The sequence below is a fragment of the Pelecanus crispus genome, chromosome 4, assembly GCF_030463565.1.
Source record: "Pelecanus crispus isolate bPelCri1 chromosome 4, bPelCri1.pri, whole genome shotgun sequence".
Lineage (NCBI taxonomy): Eukaryota > Metazoa > Chordata > Aves > Pelecaniformes > Pelecanidae > Pelecanus > Pelecanus crispus.
Genome location: NC_134646.1, coordinates 74773018 through 74799069, shown reverse-complemented (window position 1 = coordinate 74799069; position 26052 = coordinate 74773018). Strand labels below are relative to the sequence as shown.

The 26052-nt window shown below is 39.5% G+C and overlaps 1 protein-coding gene across 1 annotated transcript in view; it reads right to left on the bottom strand.

Moving 5' to 3' along the window:
- SORCS2 (sortilin related VPS10 domain containing receptor 2) overlaps nucleotides 1-26052 on the bottom strand; it is a 591852-nt gene that overhangs the window by 96755 nt on the left and 469045 nt on the right. The window contains exons 4-5 of the mRNA XM_075708979.1: nucleotides 17004-17168; nucleotides 11721-11794 (exon numbers count right to left, since the gene is read on the bottom strand). Coding sequence (XP_075565094.1) covers nucleotides 11721-11794; nucleotides 17004-17168 — 239 coding nt within the window. The remainder of the gene's footprint in view (nucleotides 1-11720; nucleotides 11795-17003; nucleotides 17169-26052) is intronic.

Genomic DNA, 26052 nt, shown 5'->3' with positions numbered 1-26052 from the left:
AATTCATCACACATGATTTCATAAGCACAGTTTGAGCTATTTGTCAATACCTTTACCTTCTCATATTTCTTTCAACAGCTCAGAAGTGACAATGCTCTCATGTCTACCACGTTTCTCCTAACAGTGGCAGCTGGTACAAGTAGCCGCTAATCTTGTTTCCAGTGTTATCTTTTAGCGCAAGAGGTTGTAACTGATCTGTTTCAATGAACACTGCATGGACACAGAAAATTGAAGTTTCCAACCCAGACTACTTTTCTGCTTCAGACTTTTGAGTAGATGTGAATAAATCACAAGGAAGTGGTGTTTTGGTTTTTTTTTAACCCAGCCAGGAAAAAGTAACACTCTTTTCCCCTGAAGTTCGGACATTTCCCCTACTCCCCCTTTTAAAACTATCCTTCATTATACAGGAGAACAGTTACTTCCAAAGGGTAAGTCCTCTCTTCCTAAACCAGCTGGATCACCTCCCATGGTGTTCATTGACTATAAAGAAGGTTTAGGATGACAGCTCCACGCTGAAGTTTGACAAGCATTTCTCCTCGTTGCTCTACCAGATTAAGCCACCCCATTCCGTGTCCCCAATCTTGCCTCTCTTTCACCGCCTCAGACATACCATTGAGCTTGCCAAGTCTTTAGACAAGTCTAATAGGTAAGATGCACCCTTTAAGTGCAGAGTTTATCCATTCTGAAAGGCACAAATTAGGTAAGCAGAATATTTTCAAAAGTATGTTTTGTGGTTTTCATTACTCTAATTGTACATATGAGCAATAACAGCAGAGACTGTTTACTCACTGCAGACATTATACCCTTAAAGTCTACTTCTGAATGTCAGCTACAGAGCAGAGTTTCCCAAATCCAAAGTCCCTTCACCCAGCTTTACAAACACTTAAAAATCATCCTTTCTTTTTTTATTGAAAAAAAAGACCCCATCTATTATGGCTGCTAAGAAAATCTTCAGAACAGAGTATAACTAATGCAGAGAACTTGACTCTATATCCCTGAAGAATAAAGTAATCTACTCATTTCAGTGGACTCCTGTGCCAACAGTACTTTAAAAAGCAATACTGTTTGCTTCTCCCAAGTAACTAGCGATAGGACGAGAGGAAATGGGCTCAAGTTGCATCAGGGGAGGTTTAGATTGGATATTAGGAAAAATTTCTTCACGGAAAGGGTGGTCAAGCGTTGGAACAGGCTGCCCAGAGACGTGGTAGAGTCACCATCCCTGGAAGTGTTCAAAAAACGGGTAGACACAGCACTCTGGGACATGATTTAGTGGGCATGGTGGTGTTGGGTTGATGGTTGGAATGACTATCTTAGAGGTCCTTTCCAACTTCAATGATACCTAGTTTTACTTTCATTAAAAAATAATCCATCCACCAAGCCAGGAAAATTGAAATTATTACTCTACCCTTAATTGGTTTAGTGGTGGACTTGGTAACATTAGGTTAATGGTTGGACTGGATGATCTTAAAGGTCTTTTCCAACCTAAATGATTCTATGTCATTTCACTTGTGCTTAAATCATGCACCAAAAGAAAAGCCGTATCATACACAGAATCATACAGTGCAAGCTAAACACAGTGTAGGTCCCTCTGCCCATGCAATGCAGTGTTCTTAAAATGACGGGCAAAAAAAGTGCATACAGGAACACATACAGTAAATGATCCACTTAAAAGGAAGGCTCAATTATGTTTTTTTTATACTGAAGGAGAAATGTAAGACAATTTTTTTTTTTACATCATCATTTTACAAACTGACTACTACCACAACATAAATGCATTGTATCACTGTGAGGATTGTGCCCACACATACTTTCACAAGCACAGTTCCTGACCTGGCTTTAGGATAGGACCCTAGAATCATAGAATGCTTTTTGGGTTGGAAGGGACCTTGAGAGATCATCAAGCCCAACCCCCCTGCAGTAAGCAGGGATTGAACCTGCGACCTCTGCCATCTTATAAAGCACAGATGCAACAGCTCCTGATAATACAGCAGTTTCTTCCTTTTCACTTGACATTTCAGCACCAATTCAAGCACTTTCTCAGGAACTATCTGTTTTTCTCATTTTCAGCAAGGTTTCTTATTCAATTTGTTTAGAATTCCCCCACTTTTCTTCTGACAGTAGTTTGCAATTAAAATCTTCATATCTCAGCAATTCCGGACCTTTTCTTTGTTTGTTTGTTTTACTTGGGTAAAAAAGGCCTCTGCCACTGAATTTAGGGTTTTCTGGTTTGGATTGTTTTAGCGTTTTACAGTGAAATGTTAAAATTTCCACTGAAAATTCAGACTAACTTTAATTTTAAGATCAGACAAGTCTTCCTCTAGGAAAAGAAATATCTCTTGACCAAGTATACCATGCTGGATAAAGCAAGCGCAACACACTAGCACTTCAGATCACCTAACAGTGTGGTTACAACACTTCAGAATTAAAACAGCCCAACTTGATTGTAGGGTGGTGTAAGTATAGGCAGCCTTAATACGCTGCTTCCCTTTCCTGTGAACACAGGTTCCCATTATCTCCCTTGTGCTTGTCTGACACCATGTTGAGCCCCTTGGGAAAACTAATCCAGCAGAATGTAATTTGGGGACTTTTTGGAGGGATTAGTTTTCTGTTTCTTAAATCACTGGATCATGCCAGCAGTTGAGCACCAAACTTGTAGAAGAAAAGTGACAAGACAGCCCCTTCTGGTGGTGCACAGAGATGAAATTGCCTCAGCTCTGGTGCAGCCTTTGTGCATGTCTAACCTTGTTTACGTCGTAAAGCCGCACCTAATAAAACACAACAAAATGTACGGGGAAATCGGGGCACCTTTGTTTCCATATACACACAATGCAGGCCTGAATTTGGTCTCCTGAGGAGCACTAGAGCCCTTTCTTATTCATACGGGCTTTCAGACTTTCAGGGAAGTTCTGAAAGATCAGCTGTTGTACGACCTAATTCTTCACATCTCTGCATTAGTGCTCCACCAGGTAATTCCACTGACTTTAACAGCATGACATCAGCGTAAATATGATGCGATGGAGAGGACTATAAGCCCTCTGCATCTGCCTTGGTCTGTGTATAAATATATACTCCACAATACGACCATTGGGTATTTTACACTTTTAAATAGCAATGCCAAAATTCTAAGAAGTTAGAATTCAAATTATCAGACCTTTAAAAATCAAGCATTATTTTGATAACAATTTTGCTTTTATTCAGCTACCTCTCTTCACAAACCGCCCCAGTATTTTCTTACTCCACTTGCATGCAATATCAGAAAAACACCAGTGCTGACCTGGAATCTGATATTTATGTTATGTATGTGAACAAATTTACCACTGACGTGTCACAGTACACATCTCAAATATGTGAATCATAAGTATCAGTCCCTTACATGATAATGATGATTTTGTATTTTATTCCAAACAGGAAACAACTCTTTCTTTCCAGTAGTCTGAGCTCATTTCGTAGGGCAGCAGTTGTCTGCAAACGCTAATCAAGTAGAGTCTGCTATGGACATATATCTTCTCTACCTCCTATGGAACCCTTCATTGTTAAATATTTGATGCAGTTCACTTGGGTGCACATTAATGAAGAGTTATCTTCAAATATGACATACAAAACCAAATCAAAAGAAACCTGCTTGCTGATGTGCAGGAGCCTCCAATCAAAGGCAATCTGAAAAATTTGCTGGTCTCCTTAGTTTGCCTCTCTCTAAATATGAATCTCTGAATATGAAGTTTATCCAAAAGGCAACAAGTTCCCAGTTTATATTGATTGATTTCCAGTAATTCACATTATTGGTTTAAGGGCACAGCCTTGTTTAGAAAGCAAGTCAAAAGCATGCAAACCTTTTCACCAAGTAGCTTAAAATGGTATTGACTCCTGGCCAAGTGGTTACTCAAGGAGACAAAACTATGATTTGATTCATACAAACTAAAAATCTGTTTGATTATGACAGATTTGTGTTTCAGGCCTTGCCTTCTTTGCATCCGCTTTGAAAGACGCACCTTCAATGATTCAGCCAAAGCCCTGCACAACCAATGTGTGCTGCTACTTATTTACTCCCTATGTTTAAAAACTCTTTTAAGAAAAACAATTTTCCTGCCACCTTTATCCAAACAGCATAGCTGGAGTGGTTTGTCATTGCTGCGGGTTGACCTTGGCTGGCAACCAGGTGCCCAGCAAGCCACTCTATCACTCCCCCTTCTCAACAGGACAGGAGGAGCAAATAAGATGAAAAGCTTGTGGGTTGAGATAAGGACACTGCTCACCAATTACTGCCACAGGCAAACCAGACTTGACTTGGGGAAAATTAATTTAAATTTATTGCCAATTAATAACAGAGTAGAATACTGAGAAACAAAATCCAGAAGTGAAAAAAACCCTTCTCCTCAGACTCAGCTTTGCTCCTTGACTCTCCCACCTCCCCCCCTGAGCAGCACAGGGGGACGGGGAATGGGGGTTGCGGTCAGTTCATCACACGCTGTCTCTGCCGCTCCTTCCTCCTCGGGGGGGAGGACTACTCACACTCTTCCCCTGCTCCAGCGTGGGGTCCCTCCCATGGGAGACAGCCCTCCATGAACTTCTCCAACATGTGTCCTTCCCATGGGCTACAGCTCTTCATGAACTGCTCCAGCATGGGTCCCTCCCATGGGGTGCAGCCCTTCAGGAGCACACTGCTCCAGCGTGGGTCCCCCACAGGGTCACAAGCCCTGCCAGCAAACCTGCTCCACTGTGGGCTTCTCTCTCCACCTGTCCACAGGTCCTGCCAGGAGCCTGCTCCAGCGTGGGCTTCCCACGGGGTCACAGCCTCCTTCGGGCACATCCCCCTGCTCCGGTGTGGGCTCCTCCCCGGGCTGCAGGTGGATCTCTGCTCCACCATGGACCTCCATGGGTGCAGGGGCACAGCTGCCTCACCATGGGCTTCACCACGGGCTGCAGGGGAATCTCTGCTCCGGTGCCTGGGGCACCTCCTGCCCTCCTTCTGCACTGACCTTGGGGTCTGCAGGGCTGTTCCTCTCACATATTCTCACTCCTCTCTCACAGCTGCTGCTTTTTTACCCTTTCTTAAATATGTTACCACAGAGGCACTACCACCGTCGCTGATGGGCTCAGCTTTGGCCAGTGGCGGGTCTGTCTTAGAGCCAGCTGGAACTGGCTCTGTCCACCATGGGGGCAGCTTCTGGTCTTGCCTCTCAGAAGCCCGGAATGCCCCTGCTACCAAACCTTGCCACATAAACCCAATACAGTCATACATATCACCACACAGATAGAAATAGAAACAAATACCGCCCCAAGTGACAAAGTCAAACATAAGAATGACTGCCCACACAGATTCATGGCTTTCCACACAAGAGCCTTTCACACAAAATTCAATGTTAGAGGCTCAGCGAAATCCTCTCTGCATTCCTCTCTCCCCTTCAGGGCACAACATCTCTGAATTCCCCTCTTTCACCTGACATGTGAATAGCCAGGAACTCACTACACTGATGCTAATGAGATGGCTGTGATTGATTACTCCTGTGGGATTTCATGATGAGAACAGAACTTTGGTCCCCTGAGAACAACTGTTCTACCCAAATAAACTAATCTCTTTTTATTTTTATGTTTTCACCTCTCATGCAAATGGAGAACCTATAGCTAAAAATAAGAGTAACAAATACCCACAGATAGGATCCACAGGTCCTAGTGAGTTGAGGATAAAGCATTTCTAAGGCTCTAGACACAGTCATAAAGCAAATGTGCCAGGCCTAATTCTCTGGTAATTACTGATTCATGACTTACTGTCCTGGGGTATATTTGTGCTGGTGTAGACAGCTGATTCACAATCTATTCTTCACTTATGTATTACTAAGCTCTATTCTGAGACATCAAAAGGAACTCACTGGTGCATAAGCCTTGGGGACTGAGAAGAATAGCAGCAGAGCGGGAGGAATCCCAAACTGCACTACTCTCCTCTTCTCAATGATTACCACATAATACACCATTCTTTTTTGAAAATCGGCTTGATATATAAAACCAATTAAGTAGCATGTGACGCGTGGGTGTTTAATGTTTGGCTGGGATAGGTCATATAATTCTATTTCTAAAGCAATTTCTTTGCATTCCCTCCTACAAATACACCAAGAGCTGGAAAACGTACTTATAAAGGTTGGGTGCTAAAACATCCCTTAAACAGAAATCATCACATTGGGGCACTACTCATGGCCAGCTGCAGTTTATATGCAGCAGTAAAACTGATCCTCGTAATGAAAGTTTCTTAATTTTAAAGCACAAGAGTTTGCTCAAAATTAAAACTTTTCATATTAAAAAAAAAAAGGATTTGAATGTTCCTAGTTAGTATTTATACAGAAATAAAAGATTTATTTTCTAAATGTTGATACAAAATGGAACTTTTTTCTTTTGAACTACAGCGTGGCTTAGCATTTCATTTTAAGTTAATTTCAAATCCACTTTTCATTATTTTACTTTGAAAAATTAAAAAAGCTTTTTAATGAACAATATCAGAGCATTTATTTTCAGTATTTCCATATTTTCTCAACAGGTTTTTTTCCTACATTTTGATTTGTTTATTTCAACTTGAATGAGAAAACAAAGAAAGAAATTTCTGGAATGCATCTGTTTTGCAACCATCTTTACACCTATCTACAGCTTTACAGCTCTTTTGCTTTTAGAATATAATATTTTCAGTTGGAAGGAACCTACAACAATCATCTAGTCCAACTGCCTGAGTGCTTCAGGGCTGAGCAAAAGTTAAAGTATGTTGTTAAGGGCATTGTCCCAATATCTCTTAAACACTGACAGGCTTGGGGCATCAACCACTCCTCTAGGAAGCCTGTTTTGCCTCCTAAGATGCTAAGAGAAGACAAACTGCTATGAAGGATTAGTCAATTTTCCTTTCCAAAAGAATAAATGAAACAAATTGGGAAAACAGCTAGGAGGGGGTAAGAAAATGCCACACTATATCACAGATGGGAAGAAAATATTCTGTGCTCCTAAAATAGACATGGTAGTATATACTTTCCACTGATACCAATAATCTTTCCATTAGTTCCACTATCATGAAAAAACAAATTCTATACACTAAATCTGCAAACATACTTAAGGGATGGTCTAGAACACTAGAAGATGATTTTAATATATTGCTTATAAACCTACAGGATAAGATCTGAACATAAATAGTTTAAAATACTCAGTCCCTACTGACCTTCCCTTAATGTAAATACATAAGGCATTCCATTAAATCAATTGCATTTAGATTTTTCATTATGTAAAAAAAAAAAAAAATCTGCTTCTTCAGGAAATGCATGAAGATCTGGCTGCTGCTCGAGGCGGAGGAAAAAACTGTTTTTACAAAGCACAGGAAAATATTATGACTGATAATATTTGTAGTTACCAGGCTGAAATGAAAATCTTAGGCTATATTATCAATCTCAGTGGCAAAGCTTGACTGAAATCAAAGAAGAAACATGTGCTAAAGATCTGCCCAGTGAAATGTTCTTGACACAACCAGCCAGTATCAGCAAGACACATGCTCTCATTTATAGCGAGATGTACAATTAGTTTGAATTCATTTCACCTATCTTTACACATCAGATGTTATATATTGCCAAGAAAACAATACTGGACTTAGTGTCCTAATAGAATCATAGAATGCTTTGCGTTGGAAGGGACCTTTAGAGGTCATCTAGCCCAACCCCTCTGCCGTGAGCAGGGACAGCTTTAACCAGATCAGGTTGCTCAGAGCTCCATCCAACCTGACCTTGTCAAGGTATGACAAAGCCCATATTCTTACATCTGTTGAAAACTACACAGATACTTGTCTCTATCTAGCACTCAGATAACTCAGGTGATGAAGGCAATAAAGTAGTGGAAAGTTTCATATAACGACAGAGTAACTCCCACTGGGAGGCCATCAGGTCAAACGCTCCACTTGCAGCAGATTCTTTATATATTGCAATGTTCCATATGATATTAGAAGTAAAATATACTTATATATCTTTATTTCTATGGAAGTTTAAGAGAAGGATCATTTGGTACTGATGAGGCACTACACTACTGCTCCCAAAGTCTTGCTGTTGCTGGCTGATACAGTTCTTGAGAGAAATCAAAATGGTCTGTATACAGAAAAGGGGAAAACAAAAACCTAGAAAATATTTCTAATGGTTGTAAATGCACAGACTTTTAGAATTTATTATTCTTTTCCAAGAGGAATGTGACATTTATGAACAACCATGACTTTGAAGTACTACATGGGAGTTATTCCTATTGAAGTTCCAGGACGCTTCCCTGATTGTGTCCAAATGATATAAGGAAACATAAGGATTCTGAAACACAGCAAAATACAAAATAATATTAAACATGCACTTGCTAGCTTTAATTCTTACATACAAAAAACATTGACAGATTGTTTGAGTCAGAGCAAACCTGACACATATTTCAGTGGCATGCTATGTTTTTTTCATAATTTAAGTGTGCTAAATATACCTAGACTCAGGTAAGAAAAACATCGTTAAACAAGTCTGCAAGAGAGAGGCTTCCACTATTCTTTCTTACCTGTTAGTGACTTTGATGGTTTTCAGATCTGATACATTTGAAAAATTTCTTTGGTTAAAGACAGAGCGCCACATGCCCTCCTGATTTATACCCTGTATAATCTTGTTAAGGAAAAATCAGTTATAAGGCAGACGTGACATTTCTGACCTACTGTGCTACTTCTAAACGATTATACATGGTAGTTAAGAGACCTGTAAAGTGTATTGCCTATGAAACTCCAGCTGCTGTGTACAAATAAGTTCTTCAATAAGCCTATAATTTGCAGGAGCAAGTAAGCAGAAAGCATCAGGATGACTCAAGTATTTTGGCAGAAAAGGCCAAGACAAACCAGAGTAAATAGTCAGACCACTTATCCACAGGGTATTCAGCCCCCTGAGCTGGAAGACAGGGACGGGAGGCAGAAAGAAGCTCCCATAATCCAGGAGGAAGCAGTTAATGACCTGCTATGCCACCTGGACACTCACAAGTCTATGGGGCCAGATGGGATCCACCCGAGAGTACCAAGGGAGCTGGCAGAGGAGCTTGCCAAGCCACTCTCCATCATCTATCAGCAGTCCTGGTTAACAGGGGAGGTCCCAGACAACTGGAGGCTTGCCAGTGTGATGCCCATCTACAAGAAGGGCCGGAAAGAGGATCTGGGGAAGTACGGACCTGTCAGCCTGACCTCGGTGCCGGGAAAGATTATGGAGTGGTTCCTCTTGAGTACGCTCACCAGGCATGTGCAGGTCAACCGGGGGATCAGGCCCAGCCAGCATGGGTTCATGAAAGACAGGTCATGCTTCACCAACCTGACCTTCTATGACCTGGTGACCTGCCTGGTGGATGAAGGAAAGGCTGTGGATGTCATCTACCTGGACTTCAGTAAAGCCTTTGACACCATCTCCCACAGCATTCTCCTAGGGAAGCTGGTGGCTCATGGCTTAGGCAGGTGTACTCTTTGCTGGGTAAAAAACTGGTTGAGTGGCCGAGCCCAGAGAGTAGTGGTGAATGGAGTTAAGTCCAGTTTGTGGCCGGTCACAAGCAGTGTTCCCCAGGTCTCTGTTTTGGGGCCAGTCTTTATCAATGATCTGGATGAGGGGATTGAGTGTGCCCTCAATATGTTTGCAGATGACACAAGTTGGGTGGGAATGTCAATGTGCTCGAGGATAGGATGGCCCTGCAGAGGGACCTGGACAGGCTGGACCAATGGGCCGAGGCCAACTGTATGAGGTTCAACGAGGCCAAGTGCCAGGTCCTGCACATGGGTCACAACAACCCCATGCAATGCTACAGGCTTGGGGAAGAGTGGCTGGAAAGCTGCCCAGCGGAAAAGGACCTAGGGGTTTTGGTCAACAGCCGGCTGAACATGAGCCAGCAGTGTGCCCAGGTGGCCAAGAAATCCAACAGCATCCTGGCTTTTGTCAGGAATAGTGTGGCCAGCAGGACTAGGGAAGTGATTGTGGCACTTTGGGTCACGGTTTAGTGGGCATAGTGGTGTTGGGTTGATGGTTGGACCAATGATCTTAGACATCCTTTCCAACCTTAGTGATTCCTAGGTTTTACTTTCATTGTAAATAATCCAGCCACCAAGCCAGGAAACATGAAATTAATTATTACTCTACCCTTAATTGGTTTAGTGGTGGACTTGGTAGTGTTAGGCTAGTGGTTGGACTGGATGATCTTAAAGGTATTTTCCAACCTAAACGATTCTATGATTCTACGAAATCAGATGGGTGTTACTACAAACCAACTGCAGGCTGGTTTTCTAAAAGTATGGACAGTAAGTAGGTTGCAGATTGAAAAAGAGGCACTGGAACTGTGAAAAAGCTTCCTTGATATGGCCAGAGATACTTACACCAATAGGGCAGCAAGGCAGGTTAGGTCTTGTGCTCCCAGCTCTTCCAAACAGGGTTTAACCTCTCTCTGTGTCCCTTCCCCTCGGTCACAAACCGCCCCCTGGCCAGGTTCAGCAGCAGCACACATGGTAGCACACCTTTGGACTTGTCAAATTACATTTTGGGCCAGTGGCCAATGTATCTGTAGGTACTGTAACAGCTATGCATGCTTTATAACCTCTACACCATCAGTTTAAGCAGGTTGGGGTTTTGTTTTTTTTGTTTTTCCCCAAGTATGGCCAGGATGAGTATCTATTTCAACTCAAGAGAAAAGTAACTACCTGAAGAACAAGGAGGATCACAGCATGAATGCCAAACACATTGCAAATTTTGCAACCAAGATCAGGTAAATCCATTTCAATACTGGCAACACCACTAGCAAACCACAAAATATTGCTGAAAGCCAGATATTGCTCCATAAACACATGGATAATTATACTTCACATAACTGACATAGATCAGAATCCTCCTAGAACTAAAATCAAAAGTCATTTTGGGAACAGAAGTGTCTAGCATGTTATGACTAATTCTGTAATAAAAAATACCAATTATTGGTAACGATACAGTTATTCACAGTCCATACTTACACACTAAGGTAAAATGTGAAAGGGGAAATTCTCTGGCTTTTCCAATAGGAATCAGATAAATGTTGAGTGTACAAATTGACTATTTTTAAATGCAAAAATCAATTAAAAACACTATCAAAAGGTTAATTTTGGTGTAAAAGAAATTATACACTTTTCAAATTAATTTCATTTGTATAAAAAACAGGCATTGACTTAATCTTCAAACTTTTTGTCAACCTGCTTAAATCACTTCTTAAACACTTTGAAAGACTGCAAAATATTTGAGCTGAAAATGAAATCATTTGATATATGTGTGCACATAAAGTCATATTTTTCACCAGTTTCCTTAATAGTGTAAGTTTATATATGACTCCAGTTAATAGGTCTGATTCAGCCTCTTAAAAAAATGTTATAGATTTTTCTCTGCAAAAAGACTGCTCTCGTTTCTTAAGATCAATTTCACCAGTAAAATGAAGAGCGATTTCATTGGACGTTACAGCTCTCTCTAAATCTTAGGCTCCATAGATCCAGACATATAACCTTTACATGTGCTGACACTCAGTATGATCACTGGCATGAGTATGAATTTGTAATAGCAGACAGAGCAACACTGACATACTCAATCTGCAAAAGACGCCAAGGCTCATACTGTCCCCATCACTACCTCTGGAAACATCTTTCTTGATTAGTATGAAATACTTTTGCTGTTCTTTTTTTATTTGGAAAATAACAGACTTCTTACCAAAATATATGATCTTTTGAAACTCGTTCCTGCAGAAGGATCCATTTTTTTCCCAAGTCAATGGATACATAAACCTACAAAAGATAAAAAAAATTAAATTAAAATTAGACGATGGGAAACTGTTAATGATGTACATCTTCAAAGATAGGTCCTATGTCACTATTAAAATGACAGATTGCATACGAAGAAAAAAAGAAAATCATTACCAGGAACTCTCTACAATGTTTTCAGAGTAATAACCTTTCATAGAGAAAATCTTTTAAAATATAATCTATACCTAACAAAACTCAGTGACAACGTCTTCTTGTTTACCATGAAAAAAATTCACAGTTCATTTTGGGTCAGATTCTTTTTCACCTCAGCATGTTACACAAGAGGGATGGTAAAAGGACGCTTTTCTTCTCCTTCTTCCCATTCATTGGCGAAACAAGCACAAATGTTCCCTTTATGCTTCGAGCCTTAATTCCATCAAAAATACTTAAGCCAGGAAGTCAATGGATTTAAAACTCTGCTAAAATAGGACCAAAAGATATTAAAGAAATGCTTAAGAGATTTGATGAGGAGAGATGTACTTAAGGGCTTGCTTCATGGAATACCAATTTGTGACCCGTGAGAAATGGTCACTCAGAGAGAGAGGCAGAAGATGGCCTGCAGGAAGAGGACTCCAGCTCCACCTTCCCTCTGAACAGTCCACCCTGGTATAAAAGCAAATGCTAATGAGATGGATAGATATTGAGAGTGCAGATGAAAGCTCTTTTCCCCAGAATAAAGTGGGATATAAAATAGCTATTCAAAAATCTCCTTGCTTCAGCATTTGCCTTCATAATGTGTTTCCTCCAGTTAAAATAGGAAATATCTATCTGACTGCTAAAAAAGACAGATTTAAAGCCCCCTGCTGTCTGTATGCATTTCTTATTTGATCCAATTTACATACGATGGGTTTTCCCTTAATATCACTAATAGGGGGGGAAAAAGGGCAAGTAAAACTGTTCTCTGATGTGGGAATAAGTCACCAGTCATTGATTGTTCTGGGGAAAAGTGCCTTATGAGGACTAGTAAGAAGTGTTTTTGGTTTAAAATGATGGGTTCAATGACAAATGAAAACAAACCCCCACGATTACGCATTATGTTTTACTACAGAAAACTGGTGATATTAATATGTAAAGGCTGAGGTAACTTGTCTGAGCATAAACTCTATGGGTAAATTTACTAAGATTTGAATTAGAGATAAAACAGTATTTCCCACTTACTCTGCACTTCACAATGACTAGGCTTTATTCCACTGCATGCTCAGTTAAAGCAGATAGACCACAGTTCGGGTGAGAAACTACACTCAGGACTCAGAGTGCTTACTTTAGCATTTACACAGTCAATAGACAGAAATGATCAGGGATCAAAAAGTCTTCAATGTCAGATCTAAATACTTTTAACGATGGGGCTGCAGAGCCAGGCTCCTGATTTGCCTGCTAACTTTCTGATCTTAGTTTTATTATGTGGGTTAGGGTTTGCTTGCAACCAGTGTATTTTATAGCATTTGGCTTTAGAGCAGCCTCCTGGGAGGGAGGGATGTGGCTTTAAATGGGCTAAACTGTGCAGGACAGAGAACCTAAGCTGCTGCTTCAAACAGTTGTCACCACAGGCATTACAGAAAAGATAACCATTGGTTTGACCATCTTTCTGAAAGGATTGACCCTGCTTAGCTAGTTACCTGCCTCAGCAGACTACTATAAATCTGGAAGAGATGATCATTTAAGGCACTGCCCTAACCCTGGTGTCCAAGCTGCAAAGAAAGCCAAGAATTCAGAGGTTCCTGGCAAGAGGGCAAAGAGCTATTTAGGGTAAGAGACAACACTGGCACATGAACAAAGGAATATAATTTTGTCATGGATGAATTTCAGAAGAAATGAGAGAAGATTCCCAACATTGGAACAGCGATGCCTGTCAGTAGCGGCCAAAAAAGACCAAAGCAAACCCCAACCCCCTACCACCAAACCCAAACTACCTCCCCTCACACACATTTAAGACTGAAGTCTGGGAGCTTATGAATGAACAGTTTGGTTTAGTGCAGGGGGAAGCCCTTGCAATCTTACTGTAAGGGAGAGTGAAGTAGGACTGACAAGACACATTCAAACTCAGATGAAATTTTAATTGAGGCACTATTTGAAATAAATAAAAAATAATGTGTAACTTATGTAGACATTCAGCTTCCTTCAATGAAAAATGTTCCATATGTGTTTTGCTTTTTAACAGGTACATATGATAAAACTACTAAATGAGATTAGATAGGAGGTGAAAACAGTTATATTAGTGGACAGCTAAAATCTCTGGCTTCAGCAAACACATCCCATGTAATTAATGTGTGGAATTTTTAAAAAAATTGAAAATGCTTTTGTCAGTTTTGCCATTTTTTCATTCTTTCAGCTTCCAATTGAACAATTAAAATCTACTGCATCCCTGTTGCGTTTTTAAAAATCTAGAAGCATTTATATAGTCTCAGTGAATAGCTGATTGTTATTCATTATAACTGAGGTAGCCAGAAAAAGAAAGTATAGGTCTGAGGCAGTAAATGGATTAATCCAACCACATTGACTGGATTTGCATTCATTTATAGTGTCAGCTAGAGGCTAGAGCTTTATTTAAACAAAATCTAGCGTTCTGAATGAAAGAACAATGCATATTTTGCAATATAAAATAAGCCCTAAATCAAATCAGAAGTTGTGAGAAAGGCTGTGATGCTCCAGTAGACAGAGAAGCGTGATTGCTATTTATGAAGGACGTGATCTTGTATTCCTTGTATTCTCAAAAGTGCCTTTTTAAGAAATAATTTGAGTTACAGGAGGTAGCGGCTTCTCCTAAGTTTTAGATTGTGTTACATCCTGATACTACTTTCTTTCAGCGAAGGTGAAGTTACTTAACTCACAAACCTAGAGTATACCATCTCCCTAGGCCAAATTCAGATCAACATTATCTCTCAAGACCATTGATTTTAGTACAGTGACCTCTTCTTATGTCAAGTTGCAATTTTCATTTTCAGCTCCTCCTTTGCCAACATCACTTCATCTTCCTCTCCCCACTAGCCCAAACAGATCAGAACTTATAGAAAATTAAAGCAGGTTACTGACCCAGTTACAGTCAAAGGCATCCTTCATTCCTACACATCTTAGGTAAAGATGTAGGACTTGTCCAATAAGTCTTTATGGTGTCATATTGAAAGCCTGAGAAAAGTCTATCAGATTGCCTAACCCTTCCTGCTACTAATGCAGAGCTATTTCTTACTGAATATTAAAGTTTTTTTTGTCCAGTCACATTTTAAATGTGGCAAATAGTAGTATCACTCCGTTTGGAAGATGATCCAAGTACAAATTGCCTGAAAACTTCTGTGTCACGCATAATTTGTCAAAACACAAAGCAAATGCTTCACTTGGTGTTCCTGCCACCTTCTCTTTCCTGGCAAATAATTCTACCCACTTGTTGTGGCTGGTCAACTTCTTCAATACACTTCTTTGGACTCTTACAGTTTCTGCCATCTACTTTTTTCAAGACACTTGATCTTCTACTGTGTCCAGTTTTGGGCCCCTCAATACAAGAAAGACATTGAGGTGCTGGATCCAGCGTGTTCAGAGAAGGGCAGCAAAGCTGGTGAAGGGTCTGGAGCACAGGCCTTATGAGGAGCAGCTGAGGGAACTGGGGTTGTTTAGTCTGGAGAAGGGGAGGCTGAGGGGAGACCTTATCGCTCTCTACAACTACCTGAAAGGAGGTTGTAGTGAGGTGGGTGTTGCCATGTAGTTAGTGATAGGACGAGAGGAAATGGGCTCAAGCTGCGCCAGGGGAGGTTTAGGTTGGATATTAGGAAAAATTTCTTCACGGAAGGGGTAGTCAAGCATTGGAACAGGCTGCCCAGAGAGGTGGTGGAGTCCCCATCCCTGGAAGTGTTCAAAAAATGGGTAGACGTAGCACTTCGGGACATGGTTTAGTCTAGTCTACCCTTGATTGGCTTAGAGTGGACTTGGTAATGTTAGGTTAATGGTTGGACTGGATGATCTTAAAGGTCTTTTCCAACCTAAACGATTCTATGATTCTACCTATACAAAATTCAGGAATTATATCTATCATCAAAAACAAAAGTCAAAGTGAAAGAAGAGCTTTTCATAAGATAGGCTTTCCATAACTTCAGGCTTCCCTGAAGTCTTTTGTTAACATAACATGTGTTCAACACATTTGTAGTTGTGTTAGGATTTCAAATTGAAGCTGCTAAGTAAAGTATTTCATGTAATTTGTGACTGCGTTTGGTTTGCTCTATTTTTTATTCTAGCTTTATCCTATTTGCAAATGCCTGTAAATGTGAATTGTTTTGGGATCAGCTATTTATTTATATATCCCAGAAAACATCCCAAAGGATGATGACTTGATATAACATCACTGAAATCAGTGCAGTGTTTGGTTTCAGCATGAAAAACTTGCTTTATTCTCACCAACTAAATATAAACCTTCTGTGAAGTCTGACAAGGATTTAAAAGGACTAAAGTTTATGTAATTTCAGCTTATAACAGGAGTAATGATGAAGATGAGTCAAGACCACTACTAGGACCAGAATCACAGTGACGTTACAGCTGCAATTTTGGCATCATGAAAAAGAGATGAACTACACACTTACAGACTGTGTGCTCACTCATCAGTGTTTAGCCTAACCCATCCAGAAAAATTACTTTATAAATTAACCAGAAGAAATCTGAAAGATGGTCAAAATTTACAAACCACACGATACAACTCCTAAATCTGAAAGCGGTATAAATACATAATGAGAGAGAGAATTATTCTACATTTCTACAGATTCAGTGATCACCAAAATCCCCTTCTTCTGTACAACTGTGCAGTTTATTTTATATTATTTTACTTTAGATCCCACGAAAGGCCTTTGGAGGCACTATTTCAGCTTCATTAACTTTCTACTAGGCTATAAATTACAGAGCAATTGCTTATGGTCACTTTCGAGGGAGGAGCACGTTTCAGAGGTAGTATTTAACTATATTATACAGGAGGGTAAATATTACCAACATCCATATCAGCTGAAAATGCCAGAATTGAAAGTACTGTAAAACAAAAAGATTTGGACATGAATACAATGAATATTTAAATAAGCCTCTCAAAAACAAAATATAGTTCCCTTCTGGACAACCGATAATTCATAAAACCCAACACTAATCAATGTATCAAAACTGCTTTATACGTCCTTAACAAAGTAATTCCTAAATTTCAAATAAATGCAGTATCTTCAAGCTTTACCTTGCCTTCCTTGGTATAAGCAAGTACTTTGTCTTCTTCTTTTGGGTGAAAAAGGAGAGTTTCCACAAAGAAAGTAATGGGTTGTTTCTGGAAAGTGGCTCCTTCATCTGTGCTTATGAAAAGGCTTTGGTCACGGTCATTATGGGAAGAACTTACAAGAATTATCTAAAAGACAAAACCAACAACATATATTTAGAAGACTATTTTCTCTAAAACAGACAACACAGCCTTACTTTAATGTGTAAATATCAGATTTTGTACATACCTTACCTATCAAAATTTTGTGGACAAGAAACTCAAAAGCATCTAAGAGATGCGGACTGCAAGATCCTATTAATCTTCCCTGCCCAAATCTGTGAATGTTAAATTCTATAACTTCTCTTGCAAGTCATACTAAATTGATCACACTCCTCATCTCTACTCAAAATGACTGCCTTGGATTGTGGTCCTCGTGCAAGGTTCATGAGGCCACAAGAAAATCTTCAGACTAACCAAAAAAGAAATAATATTAGTAATGACTCATTTTAACATGTCCATACAAATACATCACTTTATCTAGTGAGGCTGGCTTTATAAATACTAAATGTAAAAATAATCACTGTTATAATTGTATCAGAATAATGACCCAGGAGAAAGAACTAGTTTATAACATCTCTCCATTGCTTCGCCATTCTCCTCCTGCTGACAGATTTTGGACAAAATGGCAATTCACTTTGATGCAGAAAAATATACAAATCAATTATTTGCATTTCCTTCTCAGGTCCGGATAATACCTTGACTCAAACATAGTAATAGCTTGAGCTGTCTCCTTGTGTGAACTTCATGTAAGGCTTTCAGCAACAAAGAAATTTTCCCCACGTAATTTAATCAGAATTTCACTCCTTTCAACTTCTTCACCTTTTGCAGTTGGCCTGCATGTTATAGCGTGATTCTAAAACTGCCAATGTGAGGATCCATTTTTATTGTCTTTCCAGATCAAACAGGTCCAGTTTGCATTCAAAAAGGTACCTTTGTCAACTGATAGCCTACAAACAAAACATGGATTTTCAAAGCCCAGCTGGGCTCTATTTGGCTCACACTTCAAAAAAAATTAAAAAAAAAAAAAATCCTGAATTCAAAGTGTATTTAGAATGTTCAGCAAATGATGCACAAGACACCACAGAATCCTGATCACTGTGACTGTAAATTGTTTACAGAGATAAGTGGCAATGAGTTATGCAAACAAATTTACAATAATGCGAATACAGAGAAGGAAACATATTAGACAAAACAGTACAATTTTTATGTAGTCACTTTTTTAGAGTAAATCTGAGGTTAAAAATTTGAAATTTCTAATGAATTACACAGATATGACAGCTGGACTGAGCTTTTACTGGAATTGGTCTTGGGGGAAAAAAACTATAAATACAACATTTGTAGATGCTCTAATTTGACAGGTTACTTGAGCATGTACACTCATACTTGAAGCACGTACACAGTTACACTAATTTCTGCATAGCTTTCATATACCTCAAATGAGGCACATATCGAAGTACATTGCTGAACAAGAGAGAGAATTGCACATACTTCAGGGTTCATGGTCCATCGCTGAAACCCCACACTAAAGCATATATGAAGCCAAACCTAATTCTGTTAGCTGTGTGACTAGGTCAGTAAGAAGAGCAAAACCATAGCCCATAACCTTCCTATGATCTTGTATTTTTTTTAATGATAGACTTTACCCAAGAGTAGGAAACTGTCATTTTTATTGGAAAGCCTCTATAAATGCACTGTCACAAATGCCATCTCTTATTCCTACTGTATCCAATGGTTTCCTGTCTGTTTAATTTATTACTATACACTCCAAGTATGCTGGTGGCCTAGATACAGCATTCAAAGACTCTTGTAACACACCCATTTGGCAAGTTTTCTGCAAAGGGCACGACTCCAGCCTAAAACTGCATGTGCTGTTGTGTGCTGCACTGCCCTTTTGCTTGCATTGCAAGGTGGAGTGAAGAAGCATTTATGCCCAGCACAGAGATTTGTACTTTCTTTACCACACTACCATCTGCAACTCAGGCTCAAAACATCTAGTTTTTCTTAGAAATAAATGCGTTCAAACTATCTGCATGCTGAGCGGGCTACATAGGACTCAATGCTGTTGGTTTCTGACCAGATGACAGAAAGGAGGACCCGGTCCCGCGCTAAAGTAAACTCCACAAGCAAGGCTGCAGCGTGAGCTCCACAATTCCTGCTGAAGCTTGTGTCCAGGCACGCCCTCACATTTTAACGCATGCACAAGGCTGGCCCCGAGACCCACACTTAGCCTGCAGCGTGTACAAGTCTTTCCATGCTGTATCACTAGAAGCAGGACGGCAGATAAGTCCATACGGAAAGCTTAATATCTTTGGATACAGTCTTCTAGTCCATATAACACTTTCTGTAAATATCATTATCTGCATTCTCTCCTGTTAGCATTTTTAAAAATTAATACAACTACGACAACAAATCAGTATGGCATATAGTCCAGAAAAGGCATAAACTGCACTTGTACAGAACGGTAATCTCTGGACTACAGCGCTATTGTCTTGTTTTCTTCTTCCGGCCCAATAAATCTCATGCTTCTAAAAATACCAAAATAATGACTTCAAAATAATAAAGGAATTAGGTCTATAAATTTGGGAGTGGCTTTCACTGTTAATGAGCCTTCAGTATAGTTTCATAATGAGGACCCAAGGGCAGCTTGCAGAGAACATCGTTCTAGAAATTGCAGTCAAAGAAAAATGCAAACACGCTGTGATATTTGCTAATGCTGTCCTTCAGAGTTAAATCTATCAGAAAAAAAATAGCCTAAAGAGTGCAGACGTCTAAGCATATATGGCAGAGTCCCTAACTATACTTTTATCCACACACACATCATAATTCATTTAATGAAATATTTTTGAATTTCACTCAGTGTTCTGATTTATATTTCAATAGTTTAAACTGATCATTATGTGCCAGGCATACAGATTTGCTTCCCACAGCTAACACACTGGGTGCTCAGACTTGCCTGCTGGCTAACACTACTTATTGAGGAAAGTACTCCAGAGTAAACATTGTACCCACATTAAATGCTTTCCATAACAAGTTTTATTTACTTTATAAGTAGAACAAATAGCAAAACCTTCCTGCAAGGAACTGATGAAGGGATGCAACTGGGACATACTATCTGGAGAGCTCACTAACAGTGATCACTGAAGGTTTTAACTCAAAATAAACAACTACTTGCTTGAATAATTGTGTATCCAAAAACCAGGACAGATTTTAATCACATCTAAATTTCACTTAAGCCTCTTTTAAACAACTTTTTACAGAGCATTTCTCCCTCTTGTGAGACTCTCCTAATTTTTTTTAGTAAATTGTAACTTTATATTATGCTGTTTATCCCTGACCTCACTTCTTAATCTCCCAACAGCTAAATAAACCACAGTAACACATGTGTATACATTCAGATCAGATGTAAATCTACAACTTCCAATAGTTAAGCAGAGGTAAAAGAATATTTCAAGGAGATGAACTATCCCATGGATTGTAAAGAGAATTAGTAGAAATAGGATACAGTACAGCTCAACAGGGAGGAAAGCAAAAAAGATTTCTAATAAAAGTGAAAATGAAAATACTACACCATGCCAACATATGAATTAAAGCATTCAAAAAATAAAGAAAAGCTCATTTTCCTCATTTCAGGAAAAGTTAGTGAGGCAGGAGGTAACAGAAAAGCCAAATAAATATGAAAATAACATAATTAAATCCATTTCTTTAATCTCTTTTTCAGGATTCATTGGCATGTCTAACCATTCCCTCTACCGGGTACAATCACAATCTGAGCCCCAAAGGATAAAAATACTCTGACAGCTTAGGCTACAGTAGCTTGCATATCATACTTCTTCCACTATTACTATGAAGACTTGGAATAATCATAGTGATTACTCGGGAGTCTTAACTGTAGATCTGGCAGCAATTCAAAGCTATGCTGTAATTCCAAGTGGCAATAAACACAGGATATTAACATGCATCATTTGCACCGTGTCTGAAATATAACCCCCCTCCCCTCAGTTTAGGTCCAATCAAAATGTAAACTCAAGATAAATTTGATCTTAATCAGCACTTTCTCTAAAACAAGGCAATCTTCTAACATATTACAATTGTGCTGTGTCTTTCAGCTTCAGCAACTGATCTTAATTTTAATTCTAGCTTTTATTTTCCTTTCCGTTTCTCTAGTATTAAAATAGGAAGAAATAAACAGTCAAAATGTCCATCATGAAGAAATTTCTAGACTCACAGCATCTGACTTGCCACAGGAGATTTCTGTAGTAAGTGGTGAGAAAGACGAGACACGCCATTTTTTAATGCTATAATCTTGCATATGGTCAAAATCAAGACACCTCATATTCCTGAGCATTCTAAACTGATCTTGAGGGAAAAACACCTCCTTCAGGCTGAGTAAGAAATCAAAATATGGAAACTCTTCATTTAAGCACACAGCAGCCATACACTGAGAGGCTAAGCGTGCCCAGGAACCACCTACACTCGACTGAACTCCCATTGGACGTCGAAGATTTGGCTGTGGGGATTCAATCCTAAAGAGTGCTGGACTCACTCCAGCAAAATCCTTAATGATGCAAACTTATGAGCCATCCTTACCAAGGTCAATTAATTTCCATTAAGAACTTGAAATATTAATGCCTAGATGAAGGTTCTTAGCTAAACTGGAGACAAGGCTGCTGGGCACAGGGCAGCACCAAACTCCTAGTGATACCATCACATAAACCTGCATGCCTACATGAGTTTTGAAGATCAATATTCTTCATAGCAGTACTGCCAATCTCGGGACAGTATTCACAGAGCTTCACAGCACTGCAGTCACACCCTCACCATTTTTCAGATTAAGTAACTTACTCATCTATTTTTCTTGTTTTCACAATATACATTATTTATGTGTTATTAGACATGCTCGGCCGATACAGAAATTACTCTAGCTCCTGGTCCCAATTATAAATGAGATGTTGCTTCTCAGATGGCATTCATAAAACACACAAAGTAGACTGCCAAGGTTATGATTTTTATCTTAGATGGTATGAAAGTCCTGATAACTCAAGAGTGGCAAAACTGCAGAGTGAAATATAGTCCCTTCACTCTCATAGGGGTAAAACCAATTTCTAAAGAATCAACCCAGGGTAATTCCAAGCAGAGAGTAAAATAGAATGCCTTCCAGATAGCAGTTTAATCTTCTAGATTTTCCCTGGAAGTTGCACTCAAAATCACTCCTCACAACTGTTAGTTATTAGTGAACCCAATCACTAATGACTCACTGAAAATTAACAAGAGCTAGAAAACCAGCTTGCGTGTGCACAACTGAACTGCATAAATGCACATTGATAGAATACATATATACATGAATGTACATACATCCCAGAACAGTATGTTACTTTTCCCAGTAAGCATTCACAGCGTCCTCTAGATTTCGTATTTACTTTCCCTTGAAGAGACCCTTTCAAGCTGTCACACAGATCCATTTCAAAACAGCAGCTAGTCTCTACGAGAACCACCATAAGGAAAGGGAAGGTGGGAATGTTAAGGATGACACCCGAGAAATATCCGCTACACTGATTGCATAATCTCAGGACACAATCAAAGGCCATATGAAGCAATCCTGGTGGGGCTAATGGAAAGCATGTATTACAGTTTTGTCTCCCCTGTGTTGTGGTCAGCTCATTAATCATTTGGAATACCACAGCTGAAGCTGTAATATTATTTATCTAGTACCAGCAACATATTAGGCACTTTAGGATGTGGAGTGAATATTAAGAGGTTAGGATCTTAAAATGAGCTGGTTACCAACTGGAGCAGTTTGTAACACGAGACATGCTTAAAAGGAAAAGAACATCAGAGTTAGCACCTCAACAGAAAAATGCGTTCAGAGCAACTGGATGGAGAACAACTGGCTCACACTGCAACTAGGCAAGCCTGAAATGATACGATCTGATCATAAAAGGAAAAAGTTTTGAAACAGTTGGCATTTCTTTAGGGCGTTCACTACAATGGAAACAAGTTTAAGGGTGGTTACATATGATAACAATAAATGCCCCCAGAGAAATAGCTACAAAAGTTCTGACTGATGTTGATGACCAGCCTGAAAAATCCTGCCCTGCTGCACTTGTTGGCAACCTCTATATATCTAAATCTGCCTGATCTCTACAACTGAACACCTCAAAGATGCTGACTACACCAGCTCTCTAGGGGATACCAATTACAGCTCAATTCTTCAGTCTTCCTATTTAGAGAAGCATCGGGTAGGATAAGCAAGCTGATCATTGCCTCTTCCTCCACATGAACAAATCTCATCCATCTATAACCTGCTGGAACCAAAAAATTGTTGCCACTTGACTAGCGTGGCAGGCCAAATTTTCATGAGGAATGGTCTGTTTAAAAACATTTCAGAGCAGTAACTCATGCCGCCAGCCCAAGAATTCTAAAAAACTGGCACATATTAAGCAAATTTGGTATTCCTGCAATATACTGAGGGGTGTGTGAATATGCCAAAGGTCACAGAAGAGAGAGAGGAAAAACAGTACTCAACATCTTCATAGACAGTCCTTTCTTTAATAGCTAATTTTTCTAGTGTTATTTGCACCTATCTTGCAGAGCGAAATTACACATACATTGTTTATCTTCTGCAAAATATATTGGTACTGTTATAAGCAAGTAGTTAATTAATAAGAAATACCTTTTTTATACCCAGTGGCTCTCTTGGCACAGGCTGAACTTAGACTGAGAGAAACAGAACCTAAGGTTGACATAAAGGACCCCAATACTACTTGTTACAGACACTACTTTTTTGTCTCTGTTTAAAGTGAAAACAGAAGAGTCCTTTGGTCTTCCTGCAAGGTCCAATGTTAGCCTTGCTATTGCTAATTCTTCAGCAAAAGTGATCATTTAATGTACCCTTTGTACAGTTCCTACATCTAAAAAGAGCAAAACTTACTGATCAGATGTTTTGTGGGATGATCATCATATTGATGTCTTCACGTATTCAGATGGTTTTGTTTAAAACTATGCACTCCAGTATACCAGGAACTAAATCAGATAGTCTTTCCCAGTATGCTCAAAATCAGCAGTTTGAATGGGGAACAGCACTGGGGGAGGCATAGCGCCAATTCTTGTCACAGCAGGGGAATGTTCCCTAACCAGGTTTTATATTGCCCATAAAATAAGGACATTTTGCGTGACTTGGAGGGAAAAAAAAAGAAAGTTGGATTGCATAGCAGAAATGGGCAAGTTTCACTCTTTCTCACCAACTTCTCCACAAAACATTAGTATTTCCCAGACAGAGCGGGCACATACTGATTTTTTAGCTAGGGCATTTACAGACTAATCTAATTCAAGAAGTTATTTTGCAGTCCTCCAATAAACCTGCAAATATTTTATGCCTGAAGACATCACAGAGCAAAAATATAAAACAATGCTTCCCAAACAGGATAATGGATGCACAACAAATGACTGTATATGTGTGTTGCTAATTTAATGAAAAAGCAGGTCAAACGGTTCCTAGTCGCCAGCAGAAACTGCACTAAGCTCAAAGAGAAATTACATGGATGGTTATTAGTGGACAAGGAGAAAATATGAAGGAAAGAAAGGCAGTTGTGGTGGTTAAAAATATCAGTCATATGGGATTGATCAGGACCTCATTGTCTTGTGTAATAGGTAAAACACGTGTCTGCCTTAAAAATATTACAATTGTGCCCTTTGGTCTTTTATTATGAAACTCAGTTCTATTGTAAGGCTGCATAAGAATTTTCTGGGAAGACTGGAAAAGGGAGCTCTCAAAATATTACCCTGGGGAATCTCACTTGGCACAAATCATCCCCTCCAATCCCAAATACTCAACAGGTTCCTGGTGTTCTCACAGCCAAAGGCCATCCCATAATGTTCCCAAGATATCCCTAACACCAGTTGAGGCATCAACTTCAAGCACCTCTATTCCTCTCTCTCCCAATTCTATAGAGCACTTCTCATGAAGATCAATGTACCTAACAACTCTGTTACGAATCATAAAGAATAAGTAGCATTTTCCAAACTTGGAGACGTGTCTATATATGTGTGCATGTATATACGCCTGCAAATAGCCACAGGTTCATGCAAACAGATTGGTTACATTCAAAATTGCTGAAGCAGCTGCCTGAAATCACTGAGAGCTTTGAAAGGCTCTAGTGATTGGGAAAGGTTCCTGAAGAGTAGAAAACAATAAACATCATGCTCATCTTAACATCATCTACGTAGTCTCTCGGATGTGCCTCACACTGTATTTTGAATTTGTCCGTTCCCATATCTAAAGGGGTAGCTGGCACTATGAAGTGAGTTGTTAAAGTGCTTACCCTTCAGGAAGCACCTGCTTCCTTTTGAGAACTGTAGGTGCTCTCCTTAATGGAAGTCTGGGTATAGTTAAAGATTGAACAGCTCTTCTCTCCTAGACCACAGGAGAAAATATGAACCTGGGGGAAAGAGCTGCGTTGAGCAAGTCTTTCATACGTAAGGCACAACTGATTATGTGGTTTTGAAGGGGAAAATGGAACGGGGAGAAGAAAGGGAGGCAGAGCAGCAGACGCAAGCCCTGGAAAAACAGTAATTATTTTCCTCTTGAATTTGGCCATATCTCCATTATATAGGCTACAAAGCTTAATTATAAAAGGTCTTGCTATTGAAATATTTCCCCTTATCTTTGATATCCAGTCCAAATGGACTGGAAAAAAGCCCTAGAAAAGCAGAAAAGAAATGTTTTTTAAAGTAATTTTTGGTCCCATTAGGGCAAATCTCATTAATAGAAAAAGGACTTCACTGAAGAATGGAGCTTTCATATTCAGAAGCATATGGTACTGCTGTGCCTGATTCTAGCAGCACTGTAGATAATAAACCTTTCTCCATCAGGGCTTAGATTTTTGCAGTTGTAAAGTACCCATTTTATATTGAGGTAGGGTTTTAGTAAATGCACATACCTGGCACTCATTGTGCTAGTTTTCTCCAGGTGTAC